Raw genomic sequence first — 14009 nt, 5'->3', positions numbered from 1 at the left:
TGTTGGGATAATAATAATAAATATGCTTGAAATCACAATATTTTTATCCAGTGCTGCACAAAAAGACTTGACTGGCAGTCAACTACTTTCCCCCTGTTTGTCTACGACGCCAGTGGAGGTAAAAGCAGCCAAACAGACAGAGGTTATTATCATTGATAACTGTGAGAACAGCTGGGGGGACAGGGGGGGTTCTAGGGGAGGTGGCAGCCAGACTAGACTATACCATCCAACCCCCCGGTTCCACTCCCTCCATGTTTTATGGCTGGATTCTGTTACTGCTCCCTGGCTCACCTCGCAGTGTGAAATGAGCAAGTCTCAACTACCGCCGACCCCCCCCCCCCCCCCCCACCCCCCCCCCCCACCCTCACCCCCACCCCCCACCTGACGAGCTCGCAGACACACGTGAGCACTGCCAAGAATGCCGTTTCTGTTCGGCTCCGAACATGTGGAGGTTTACGATATGCTGAGTGTGTCATTTAAAGGGCTGCTGTAAAGGAAGATGGACGTGTCTAGACTTTGGTTGGACTGACTGTACAGCCTATTGCTCATCAACAGGTCGAACAGGACGCTAGCTTTTTTTATAGTGATAACACACATCCCAGCATCCCCACATCAGCCCCATTCTCTCCTTTCGTTTCTATGGACCCTTTTTCGCTTTGTGTCACCCTTTCTCTCAGGAGGGGGGTGGGGGGGGGCACGCTCCAGGCTGAAGCAGGTTCAGCAGGTTCTGTCACGAGTCTTTTTTCCCGAAACAGAAGCCTGAACACTTGCTGCCTTGGATGATGTGACACAAGTGGCACTTTGTTGAGGAGTATTTGTCTCCGGCAGCCGTTCGTTAGAGGAAGCGAACGGGGTTTGTACAGCGGGCGAGGTGTGATCTCTGTTTAGTTGCAAACCAAGGTTTTCCTGTTGTCTTTGATTCAGTTCCCACAGTCTCACCCTCGTCACTCAAACGCTCAATTATTTAATTCGAGAGACTTTTAAAATCGCCATTTATTTGTGCTTGTAACTTGATCAATAGCAAAACGGCTCCTCTTCGTGTACCTGTGGTTTAGTTCAAAGGAGGATCTTGTCAGAACACTTGGAAATGGATGTTAAAGAGTTTTTAAAAGTGCTTGGGTGCAGGAGGTGCAAGTGAATAAATAGACGAGTAACCGCCGACCCTTGCAGAGCGGATCCCTCTGGCCGCGGGCCAGACAGGTAATTCCTCCGGCATAGTTTGCGTCTGCAGTCAGACTGTCTGCTCGCTGCCCGCTGACGGCATACCAGGGGCGCCATTTTCCTCCCGGAGACAGACGAGCCGGAGGATCTGATTGGCCCGCGGCCAAGGCGCGCTCACAAAGGCCGCCTTTGACGGCGGGTCAGTCGGTTAACCAAGCGGTGGGCAGAGGGAGAGGGGACCGGGCTTCACCTCCTCACCTCTAGGCGTCATTATCGCCGGGCGCTTCGCTCCCGATGCTCTCATTCTCGCTCGCTTTTGCAGATCATCGTGCGGAGACAAACACTTAATCATCTTCTTATGTCTTAATTAGCCTTCTCCACCTGGCGCAATCAGGCTACTTTAGTGAAACTTCTCCTCTATGTGTGACGGGGGTCATTTACAGCGCGACATTTGCACAACAAATGGAAGCGCTCCGGCCGAAAACCACGATCTGCTTCATTAAAAACTGCATTTCTGCCTTTGGCCCGAGATAAACAGCTCATCGCGATGCTGATGGAGCCTCGCGTCTAATATTTTCATCATAGAGCTGCGTTGGAGCTTACATGGTAGCATTAAATAGCCGGCGATGTTCTCCCGTGTGCTCCCGCGCTCATTATCTCTCCGGTCCAGGCCTTGCTTCCTCGGCTTTCTCCTGCCGCCCATCTCCTCCCCTGTGTACCGGCCGCTTTGCATACGACTGATGTTTAAATGCTGCATTGTTAACTGACGTGGGGTAGCCCTTCGCTGACCCGGGAGGTATTTGCTCGTTTGATCACGGGGCAGCGGTTTTAATGTATCGCGGCAGCGCCCGCTCCGTAAAGCCCCTCGTATAAGTGGAGACGCGAGCGAGGACGAGGGATCCGCCGGCTGCCGGCCTGTCAGTACAGAGGGAAGGTGATTATTAGAATATGTGTTGGTCAGCAAGGCCGGAGGGGACGCTGCTGACCCTGCACTTCCACTCCAGCTGTGATTGTGGGTGTTGGTATTTTAGGAGGGGGGGGTGGTTTGCGAGGGTTGTGGCGAAAACAGACAACAGGGCTCCATTGATGAGGAGTTTCAGCATTTCCATCACTGTGTGCTCACGATTTGGATCGTTGCATCTCGGGCCTCGTTCTGTGATTTCGCTCTCTCGTTTCCCTTGTTCGTCCGCTGAAAACGGGCCTCCCACTCCGTCACCCGCAAGGGCTGCTTCGTTCGCGGCGAAAAAGTTTTGCTCTGGTGAAGTTGGCGCTTTACCTCATTCATAGGTGTCAGTGAAAACAGACGTGAGTGTGGAGCTGCTGCGGTGGAAGGCTCCCACCTCACCGGCTGACAACACAACAGAAAGAATAGCTGAGAAAGGAAAGAACAACCGTGACGCACGCGCACAGTGTACAGGTTTTTGTCGACTCCGTGGGACCCGTGTATCAAGACCGGGCTTGCACTCGAACCCACCAGGCCACTCAAAGGAAAATGTTCAACATCCATACACCCTTAAAATGTCTGCCTCGCCCCCTTTGCCCTTGTTGTGCCTTTCTAGCCTCGCTGGCTCTTTTCTTATGGGAGGTCTCTCAGAGTGGCAGTGGCCACTGATACCGGGGGGAAAGCGCTGAGAAAGCCCGCTTCCCCGGACCGGATCATTAATATTGGATGGACGGTCCCCCCGTGGACTTCCCGTATCGGCCTTGTGATGTGCAGAACGCCGGGCTGCAGGGGGAGATCATTAGAGGCACTCGCACACCTCAGGGTTGCCAGGTCTGCTGACCAGGTACATGAGCTCAGACGCAAACAGAAGAGGACACCGGTGTCCGTGTGTGTTGCGTATTTGTGTGTCTGTGGCGCCCACACCGCTCAACATGTTACCGCGTCATTAAGCGCGTTTGACACTGTTTTCTCCAACAACGTACCTTTAAACCCCCCTGGGACTAATCATATTAACATGCATCAGATAAGCCCCCCTCCTCCCATATCTGTGTCATGAACTATGGTTCCTCTCGAGAGCTCACAAGTGGGTTCTGCAAATATGGATTGGCTCTTGCATTTCCAAATGTCCCAAAGCAGCGCAGATGCCCCTTGACTTTTGAACCGCGGTTCGCAGGAAAGCAGAGGTAAAGCAGCGATCTGCATCTCTCATGGTGCCTCACGCCCACGCTGCTTTTGAGCAGGAGAGAGCGATGGCGCGCCAGGAAGGGAAAATAAACCACCATTAGCCCTCAAAGTCCTCCTTCTTCCCTTTCTGCCGCTCTTCATCTCTCCTCGCTCTCTCTCTCGCCTCCTTTATTTATTTGTTTCCTGACCCCGCGTAGCCACAGGCCCTGCTAATCAGGGCTTCAGAGGCCAGAGTCTATCGATTAGGCCTCGGGAGCGCTGAGCAAATACGGCGAGAGCAACAAGTCAATGGTGCCGTTACTGAGACAAAGCCTGTCGCACTGACCCCCCCCCCCCCCCCCCCCACCCCCCCAGGAAGGCCCGTGTGGACCCTCGCCTCCTCACCCTTACATTTTTGCTGGGGATTCCTTCCTTCCTCCGGCTTGAGCCACCTCCTCCGTGTCTCCCTCAGACCGACCAGAGAAGCTCGTCTGCAAATTTAATGGCGCACCATGGATTATTTAGGCCGACTAAAGCCTCCCTTGTAGTGTCAAACGGGGGGTTGTGGGATGACATTATAACCTTACATCCTCTCCTTCTCCCAGTCTCCTGCTCTCTTTCTCCCCCATTTAGCCCTGTTTACCAACTGAATTCACTAGTTCAATACATGATGCCAACGTAGGAGCGTTTTTGAAGCTTTCATTATAAACAAACTCTGTCCAGGTCAACGCCGGGTCACTGTCACACACAAACCTAAACTGTGTATATTATATGGACGAATCAGTAGCATTTACATGTTTTCTTAAATGCATTAAGTGAGTTTATTCTGATGCAACAGGTTGTTCACTTCACCCAAACACAGTATTAAACAACTCCACATACCCTCTGGTTAAAGCCTCACTTTTGTATACACTGTAATGCAAATATACCGTTATAGACAGACAGAAACATCAGGAAGCGTCAACGTTGGTGTGCGCTGACGGGCAGTATCGCAACATCAACTGGAGCTCGTCACAGGAAGCAAAAGCTAAATCACGCGGGACAGGAAGCAAATATTTGGAGAGTTGGTTTAAAATGGCAAACAAACAGCATCCATGCAGTTAATAAAAGCCGCAGACGTAAACACCCGTGTCCTCGTTGCCTGGGCAAAAGTCGTCGTCTTGGGTTCAAGGATGAAAACGCACATGGAACACGATGTCTTCTCCACGTTAACCCATGAGAGGCCGGACGCGTTTCTGCACAACCGCACAGAATCAGCCTCGTGTGACACATTTGTTGGATTTTGTGTAACCGGCGTCACTTTGGCGTCTTATGGGTTAACATGACTTTAAATTAGTACCAGACTCCGAAATACTTTTCTGTTGAGACTATTTTTATGTTGCAAGTTTAAACATTTATCAGTGAGCATGAAGACATTAGGTCAGATTTCACAACACTGGAGCTGGTGTTCGGCGTCGGACTGAGGACGCATCACTCTGCTTTTTTTGACATGAACTCCAACAAAACTATACTGGCATCCTTCGGTAGAAGTAAAAAATACTAAAGGCAAAACTTTAAAAAAAGTTCTGGAGGAAGAATCACTTTGCCAAAGAGTTGTGCGCTTCCTTCCTGCCTGTGTGTGTGCACTAACAAAGCTCGCAGATGCCATTAACCCTTGCCTCAGGTGTCCTGAGCTCCAGAAGAATCACAGCTCCTCTCCTCCTTTGTGTTTTTCTTCCCTTTTTCTTCTTCTTGTGAAACCGAGTAGCAGCGTGCACCAGTGATTTATGTGCTTTAATGAGATTTCAGTGCTGAACAAACACTAAAAATTTACGGGCACCACGGTCTCGCCGGCCGGCGGTTCTGCCAGCGTTCCGCCCCTCTCTGGCCGGGCCCCGGTAACCGGATCTGCAGCGGCCGCCGGCCCGCGCTCGACGTGTACAGGGGGGGTTTGGGTTTTTGGAAACGGTAGCAGAAAGGAGAAATGAGGAGGAATGTCCGTTATCTGGCTGAGATATCGCACGCCCCAGTGTGGCACTTATATACTAATGATAATAAGCGTAACACTTTCTAACTTTACTACAAGTATATAACATTATATTTATATTAGGAAGAGTTGCTGCATTGCTTCATAATGCGATTTTCATCCCACTTTTCACCCGTTTTGCTTCTGTGACACCACCTACAGTAATTATTATTCCTTTTAAAATCCTTCTATTCTCACTTTGTTATGATCTCTACACACTGAACCCAGAGTATTATACGGGGACCGGTGCGATTCCAGAAGCCGCGGATGCGGCCGCGCTCATTAGCGTCTGCCCACTGTTGACGCGCTTCCGCGAAACTAGCGAGGTGACGAGCGAAAACATGAGGGGAGTAACGGCTTGATATCGCTGCAGCCCTCCAGCGAGAGGGAGAGGGGGACGAGAGGAGGACACGGAGGAGGACGGAGGCGGGGGGGGGGACGGAGGGCGGGAGTTCAGGCAGGGGAGTGATCCGCCACCTGTACATCACACCGCCATCAGGAGAGGCTGCAGCAGCTCCCTCAAACTGCTGCCGGCGAAAAAACGTGAATATTCCACATTCAGTTGCAATGCATTCGGTGTGAGTCTCTCCTTCATCCGCTCCTCTGCTTCCTGGCTCCTTTTCCTCCTCCTCGGTTCTCCCTCTCTCTCTCTCCCCCCATCCCTCCCTCCCTCCCGCTTCACCTGCGCCCCCCCCTTCCTTCCTCCCGTTCCCACTTTTCCGGGAGGGAGCCGGGTCTCGGGCTCTGCTGCTGCCGGCCGGGGTTGTTAGCCGGCGAATAAAAAATGGATGAACCTGTAGAGCCCCGGTGCTGTTCTGCTGCATCGAGTCGGCGGAAGCGGAGGGAATCAGGCTGACATGAAATGCGTTGCTCGTCCGCGTCCTCCGAACAGGAATCTGTCAGTTTCTGGTAATCGATGATTCCAACAAAAGGCATTAGGATGCTTTTAATTACGAGGTGAATGAAAGTGGTGGTGAATGTAATAAATGGGAATGAATGTAGATGAAATAGATGAAATATTCATTTTGTTTACTACTAAAGTTTTAGGTCCCTCGAATGTGTAACTGGACCCAGAATAACGAGCGAATGCAGAAATCCAGTGAAACGCGTTGGAGTGATTGAAGGTGTGTTTGTCTGTAACATAATAAGCTGTCGTCTGCATCCTTTGTGTACAGTAAACATGCCAGTGTCAAGACTGAGCGTCTGCTTAAACAGTGTTTTATTTTTCTAAATGACACGATGTCGGGACGTCTATTAAGTAACTGCAGCTCCAGCTCAATATCAAAAGTCATGTAACGCAGGACCAAGAACGGCTGGAAGCGCCTTGGCTTCCTCCACGCCGCGGCTCCGTGCGTGATCTCAGCGTCTGGGCGGAGCTCGGGCCGCTCGCCGCCTCGCGATTCGCCGCATTTGTTTTCGGGGGCGGTCGCACGCGCGCGCGTTAAACATTTCTTTTGATTAGTTTGTGCATGAGTTCGGACTTCGGCCCCACCAGCGTTCCACCTCCGTGTCCATCACTCAAACCATTTGTGAGCACATTGATCCTTCCCTCCCTCCCTCCCTCCTTCCCCTCCCCCCTCCCCTCCCATATATTCCCAGGGTTTGGAGGGAGGAGAGGCAGAACGGCTCAGACAGCCATTGATTTTTATTTTATTGGTCTACTAGTGGAAAGAGGAGGGATTGGGGAGGGCCTGAGAGATGCAACTCTGCAGCTAAGTTTGTTCTTAGTGGAGACGCTGTGTGTTTAGCTCGGGCCTATCAGCTTATCTGTCTGACTGAGACTGTTTTTGTTTTGGTGGGGGGGGTGTTTGCTGTCTGCCTGCTGTGTGTGCGCGCGCGTGTGTGTCCGTGCATGCGTGCGCTGCCTTGTGCGACCGCGCTGACACACTCTGGGAGTCTGAGGTAGCCGGCACCGGCACCGGGGGCCCGGACCCCGGCAGACGGGCCTCCATGCGCGCGCACACACACACACACACACACACACACACACACACACACACACGGGCGCACGCGCCGCTGAGGTGCACCCCGGTGCTCATTAGAGCTGGTAATAAGGCCGTGCTGCTGGAAGAGAAGGCAGAAGGGAAAAAAAACACAGGGAGAGGAAGAGAGGGAGGGAGGAAGAGGGAGGGGAGGATAGAAGAAGGAAAAAAAGGGGAGATTTTAAATTTTAATAACACTGGTACGATTTTGTAAATCTTTCCTGACAGAAAAGTCCTCATTATTTTCATCTGTCTCCGAGGAGCCTCTCCAGCTCTGCCTCCTCGGGTAAACGGACTTCTTGTCCTCTCTCTCTCTGTCTCTCTCTCTCTCTCTCTCTCTCTCTCTCTCTCTCTCTCAGCTCTTCATTGTCCATTTCTTGACTTCCTGCCTGCTTTATTTATTTTTTTGCTCTCATCATTGCGACTCCCCCCCCCCCAACGTGCGTCGGTGCGTTTCCGTCTAGTAAGGCGCCATCTGACTGGTCGCCCGCCGCATAAAGGAACACCGGCAGCCAATGGCACGGCCGGCATCCTACGCCGCTCTTCTATTCTGGTACTGGTTGGCCTCTCAGTTCCAGTTGCTCTCGCTCTGTCTGAATGTCTGGGGGGGGGGGGTCTCGCAGACAGACAGTGCGTGAGGATCACAGTGTCGTAGCCCCAGCCTCGGTGTGTGGATTGTGTATCTGTGGGTCAGCGTGTTCTGTGCGTCTGCACCCTTGTACCCCCCCCCCCCCCCTCCCCACGCACACACAGACCTCTCACACCCCACCTCTATGTCAAGTGTCAAAGCTGGAGGATGGATCCGGTTTGATAAGTTCTGTTCTGTCTGGCCACGTGTCAGGACAGGATCAACCACACGGCAGAGGAAAACGATGTTATTCGCTCTCCTGCCTCCCAATTTTTGGATTCCTTTTCCTTTTTTTCCAGCTTTTGGCTGGGGGGCAGGTGTGCTACAGTGGTGCGACTCTGCTTCTCCTGCCTGTGGAACTTGGGCAGAAACTAAAATGACTTTTACTGTAGAATTTTTGTACGTAGTTTAAATTTAAATCACGCTCCTTCATGAACATGATCTTTGTCCCTTACGACCTTTTAATTAACACGATTTATTTCGTGTGACTCTCAATGTGGATCTTAAACTGAGCTTTGCAGTATATTCTGCTTTGTGCAGAGCCACAGGTAACAGACACTGGTTGAAATGGATTTTCAGCTCTGCTCAGCTGAGCTTTGGCCGTGCAGCCTGTCTGTCTGCAGGTCAAAGGTGGCCTCAGGTTCGTGACCTTTACAGGAGCTCGTGGCCTCACTTGCGTTATCGCGTGCGCCCTTGTGCTCCGGCACCTTGTTGCTCGCAAGGAGTGGAACCACGCGGCTCTACTCCGAGTTCGAGCGGTGGCGCGGTTGAATTTAAGCACGGTTTCTTTCACAGAGATCGCTGTTCGGAGCCTCAGAGCTCTCGACCGGGCGCTGCTAAATTTGAATCAAAGCGCTTTCGCAACCTTCAAGTCCCCACAAACACAGTTTACGTCACACTTGTGTTGTGGGGACTGATGTGCGGAGAATGCGTTGAGGTCAAAAGGTTTTTTTGTTTTTTAACACGTGTCCCCTGAGACGTTCTTAAATTGCACCACTGTCATATTCTTTACTGCTTTGAAGTCACTCTGTGTTGCTCGCACCCAAATCAGACTTTTGTTAACGAATGCAGATTTGTAAAGATTCGGCCCTCTCTCCCTGGATCAGCCCCCCGGCTCCTCATCCGTGAGGCTTAAACTAACTTCCTGTTCGTTTTTCCACCCCCAGGCCTCTAGTCGGCCCCTTTACACTCCCCCCCCCCTTCTCCCACCCCACCGTTTCTCCAGCTGAAAAATTAACAAACAACACAAAGTGGTCTGGATTTTCCCAGTACACTCGCACTTAAACACACACACACACACGCACACACACAGCTCCGCCGGGTATTTGGCTGGGATAAATAATCATTCTAAATAATGAATGTCAATTAATGGGGGGAGACGTAGCCTTGCTGAGCTTGCTCTGATTAGCGCTTCAGCGGGATCTCCTCCCAGATGGCTCCATCCAATCGCTCCAGCCTCATCCCGACGCCGCGCTCGGACCCGTTTGCAACGGCAGCTTCGCCGTCTGCGTACGTAGACGTGGCCACGCCGAATATGAGCAGAGGGCCCTGTTTTTACGTGATTTTACGTGATCAGTTGTTTCGGCCTCATCCACAAAAGCAACGTCCTGTTTGTCGGGAGACAGGACATAAACACGTAGCATAACGTACAGTATATACAGCGTGGCACAGTTATGTTAATGTATGTATTTATTCAAGGATAAAGTGTCTGTTTATGAAGCGGAGCTATAATGAGCTCCGGAGTGTTATCCAATGAGAGACAACTGGAAGTCACTGGAATGACACCGTGTCTTGTTCTTGAAAAGCAGTTTGTGGTGTTGTGTGTTGTTTTTTAGGACCAGTAGATGCTTTGTGTTGTAGACGTGAAGGCGCTTCAGTGCAAGGACACAGTTGCTGTGACACATCAGCGTCTTCCTCGCGGCCCGGTCCGGAGGCGCGGGTCTCGCTGGTGGCCGGGTGACTGAGCATCCAGCCAGCCGCCCTCCCCGGTGATGAATGGCCACAGCACGGGCTATTCATCTCCTGCTTAGAGAAGTGGACAGTACCACCCCCCCACCTCCATCCCCACACATGTCAGCAAATGTGATAATTCTCCCATTTGTCAGGGGCGGCCGAGGGTCCGCGGCTCCGTCTGCTTGCGTTTGCGCACGAGGACACAACCCGGGCGAGGGTCCGTGACGCTGCCAGCCCTCCTGTTCTCCCTCCTGTCCTCGTGCTCCCTCTTTTTTTTTATTTGCTTCAAAGCCCCCCTCTTGTCGACTTTACTTAGCTCACACTGGGAAAAATGTAAATGTGCAAAGGTATGAGTCTTTTTATGGCAAATTCCATCAGTAATTCAGTGATTTTATTACCTCCAGGAAACTACTGAGCCACTTTTTCCACTTTATTGTGCAAATAAAGTTTTAGAGCTGGGGTTTGTGTGTGTGTGTGTGTGTGTGTGTGTGTGTGTGTGTGTGTGTGTGTGTGTGTGTGTGTGTGTGTGTGTGTGTGTGTGTGTGTGTGTGTGTGTGTGTGTGTGTGTGTGTGTGTGTGTGTGTGTGGACTTGTTTATAAGGGGCTCGGTCTGTTCTGTGTGTGACATTTTTAGAGCCTGTATACAAGTAATAATAAATAATTTGTAAGACATTTTAAACTGGAGCTTTGCACAAAAGTGCTGGAAACATGGTGTCAGTGTGTTTTACGCTCCCATGCCAGTGGTTGCGTACCGGTAAATAGCACGTATGTGGACCTCATGGTAGCTATTAAACACTGCAAGCTGGTCATTTAGTGTAGCACATAAACATGTGACTGCTTTACGGCTCTGGACACTGTGTGACTTGTGTGGACCGTCCTGATTCCTCCCTCTCTCTCCGTCTGTGTCTGCAGGATCATCCAGAACCGCGTGCTGGTCTTCATCCTCGGAGCCATCATCCTCCTCACCATCGTCCTGGCCATTTATTTCAATCTGCGGGGCCACTGATCCCCCCCCCGACACAAATACAAACACACACACGCACACAGGAGATTAATAGCGACAAACACGTTGTTCTGCTGTAATTAGGACAAATGGTCCCCATGAATCACTGTTTCCAAAGCCTGACAGGGAGCGTTCCTTCATCTCTCTCTCTCCTTGTTTCCTCCTCCTCCACTCTCTTCTTCTCTCCTTCTTCTTCTTCCCCTCTTTTTCCCTGTCAGCCTCTCTTACATCTCCACAGCAAGACTAGAGGGGACTTTTTTTAAGGATAGTTACGGTTTTTCACGGCGTAGTCCCGTTCCCACAGATGTATATATTACGTTTGCGAAGGTGGGTCAGCTGTTATTGACAGCGTGATCACAGTGGAGGGTGGAGCATGCTGTACTGTACGTATGGATGTTCACCCATAGGTACGTATGAGCTCGTGTATCTGAATGATTCTAAAAAGCTCAGCGGAGCCTGAAATAGACAATAGGATGCACAGTGAATGCACATTGAACACACAGGTGGGGTCCGTGCAGCCGATCAAGGTGAAACTTTTAATTTTATCCAGACGAAATCTGCTTTGGTGACAAACTGTATCGACGAATCAATAAAAACAATAAAGCTGATTTATTTTAATATTGCTTTTAACACAAGAGGAAACTGACGAACGCAGAGTAAGGTTCCTTCACACATGGAACCCCCCCCCCCCCCCCCCCCCACACACACACACACACCCTGACGCGTGCAGTTCATTCCCACAGACTCCTTCTTCTGACTGTATCATCCTGTTTGTGTTGACATTGGAATCTACATCATGTATAGTGTTTTGCTCTCAGTGCAAGTGATTGTGTTACTATTTATTTATACCTTCAAATAATGCTAGCGCTGTTTGTGTTCTGAAGATACACATGTCCGTCATGTTTTGTGTGTAAAATGATTAGACTCCAGGACCAAGTGAAATGTCTGACTCTTCTTCTGTTCCTATAAATGGGCCTGTCTTGTTTTGGAACCTCTTCTTCTGTGTATTGTCCTCGTCAGGTTCTGAGGATTGTGACGTGTTCCTCGTCGCTGACTGGGGATGCGTTCGTGTGACTTTTTATTTAATCCTCTGCGTGGGGGGGGGGGCGACGGCGCTTTCCCGGAGAGGCCATTTGCTATTCTGTTTCAGGGCCGCGGCCCTGGTTTCGGGAGCCGTGGGGGTGTCGCGGCGGCGGCGAGGAGGGACTCCCGCACCCACCTCCGTGAACGCCATTTCACAGGCCCTCACCAGCCTTCAAAGGCGCAAATTAATGGCCAACAAAATAGCGTGGCTCCGACCGTCCCATGCGGGGCCGACCCACCAAGACTTATCATTAAAGGCGAGGAATATTGAAAGAAGGATGGAAGGAGGGATGAAAAGGAGGGAGAAGGAAGGAAGCGAACGTAGGATGGATGTAAATGGGGAGGGGGGGGTGGGAAACCTCATCTGGTAATGACCCCCAGTGATTTCTGTGTGTGTGTGTGTGTGTGTGTGTGTGTGTGTGTGTGTGTGTGTGTGTGTGTGCTCTTTTCTTCCCATCCCACCCCCCCCTCTACCTCCCCTGCCACCTTTCTCTTCCTCCCTGTCCTCCCCTCCCTCCCAGCCTGTCAGAAGAGCGGGAGCGGCAGCGAGCGAGCGAGCGGTGGAAGGCAGCGTGGCGGCGGCTTCTATTTGAAGTTGTAATGGTGTCAAAAAGTCAGGGCTGACTGACAGACGTCAGTCCCACAGGGCCTCATTAAAAACAGACCCACTTGACAAGGAAATAATTGAGCGGCGGCGACAACTCGGGGGCCCCTCCGCGTTTTTAGATGTTTTTATTTTCTTTTCATTATTAGCGCTGAGCTATTATGTTCATTAAGAAATGGCATTAAAACAAGTTTTTTAAAAGCAGGCGGAGGGAGGCAGGGAGGGAGGGGCGGGGGAGGCAGAATGTATGGCGGCAGGGAGATAACGATTTGTTTAGAGCTCTCGTTCTGTTTTATAATTTAAAGACGAGCGCTGTCATGTGATACCTTGGCAGACGTCAGCCCCATCGTCGTCCTCTCCTCCCTCTCTCCCTCCATCCCTCACTTCCTCCCCCCTCCGCTCTTTTATCTCCCCCCTCTCCGTCCAGCCTCCCTTTCTCCACCTGCTCTTCTCTCCTTTTTAATTTTTTTCTCCCCCCTTTCTCTCTCTCTCTCTGAGCGGCATGTGTCATTGGAATATGAACTAGATTATTCATCAGTGCCCACACACACCCCCTCCCCCCCTCCCCCCACTCGCTGATTTGGGTTTCGACAAGCGTCTCACCGCAGAAGGCTGAGGATGAAAACTTGTCAAAAATAGGTTATATCTTATTCCAAGGGGCAACAATAGCAGCAGGTACAGACACCTTTTAATATTTAATTTAGACGGGTGTTAACCCTCCTTAAGTGACTGGAGCTGTGTCTTCCATACTGACGCTGGGAGGGAAACACTGAGAGGAGAGCAATTAATTATTTGATGGCTGAAAGGGGGTTTTGAAGCCATCCCTCCCTTTCCTGTTTGCCGGGGAAACGATGGGGACGGGCGCCTCTTCATTTTGCAGCAGCCGCGTCCTGGCCGCGCTGTAACGCTGCGGCGGCGGCGGCGCCGTTGTTTTGGACCCGGGTCTCCTCCCGGTCCAGAAGCTCGTCCAGCGGCCCGAACAACAGCGCCGTTTGATTCAGCGCGCACACACACACACACACACACACACACACACACACACGTATGGCGCACACACACACACACACACACACACACACACACGTATGGCGCACACATGCTCCAGTACCAGCCTTCTCCACTGGTACTCCCCGCCCGGCTTCCCAGAATGCCTCGCTTCCTCCCGCCGCTCCTTTATCTGCCTTTTCTTTCGCCCCCATCAGCGCCGGCGACCGTTTTAATGGCGTTTGTGCTCACAAAGACACAACAATGGCCTCCATTATTGTGGGAGGCTGCAGTGGCTCCACGCTGCACGGACGCATGCAGGATGGGAGCGTGTGCTCGTACGATGCCGCCGTTCTCCTCGGTTTCACCAGTCGGAGTCGGCGCTCACGGCTCCTGTGACCTTTGTCATGAAGAAGCTCTGGATCTGTGGAAGCCCAGATGCTGTGTCATGACTCGCAGCGGAACACCTGGGGGAGGAACCGGGCTAGGAGCACAAAGG

General features: G+C 51.5%; 1 protein-coding gene across 4 annotated transcripts in view; it reads left to right on the top strand.

The window, feature by feature from the left end:
• Positions 1 to 11834, top strand: part of vti1a (vesicle transport through interaction with t-SNAREs 1A) — an 85539-nt gene extending 73705 nt beyond the window's left edge. For all 4 annotated transcript variants that reach the window (XM_029133266.3, XM_029133267.3, XM_029133265.3 and 1 more), the window contains one exon: positions 10749 to 11834. Coding sequence is in view for 2 of the 4 variants with exons in the window: in XM_029133265.3 (XP_028989098.1) it covers positions 10749 to 10842 (94 nt within the window). In the remaining 2 variants the exon portion in view is untranslated. The remainder of the gene's footprint in view (positions 1 to 10748) is intronic.
• Positions 11835 to 14009: the final 2175 nt, after the last annotated feature.

Source organism: Betta splendens, chromosome 19, assembly GCF_900634795.4.
Source record: "Betta splendens chromosome 19, fBetSpl5.4, whole genome shotgun sequence".
NCBI classification, from domain to species: Eukaryota; Metazoa; Chordata; class Actinopteri; order Anabantiformes; family Osphronemidae; genus Betta; species Betta splendens.
This window is presented reverse-complemented; position numbering and strand designations above follow the sequence as displayed.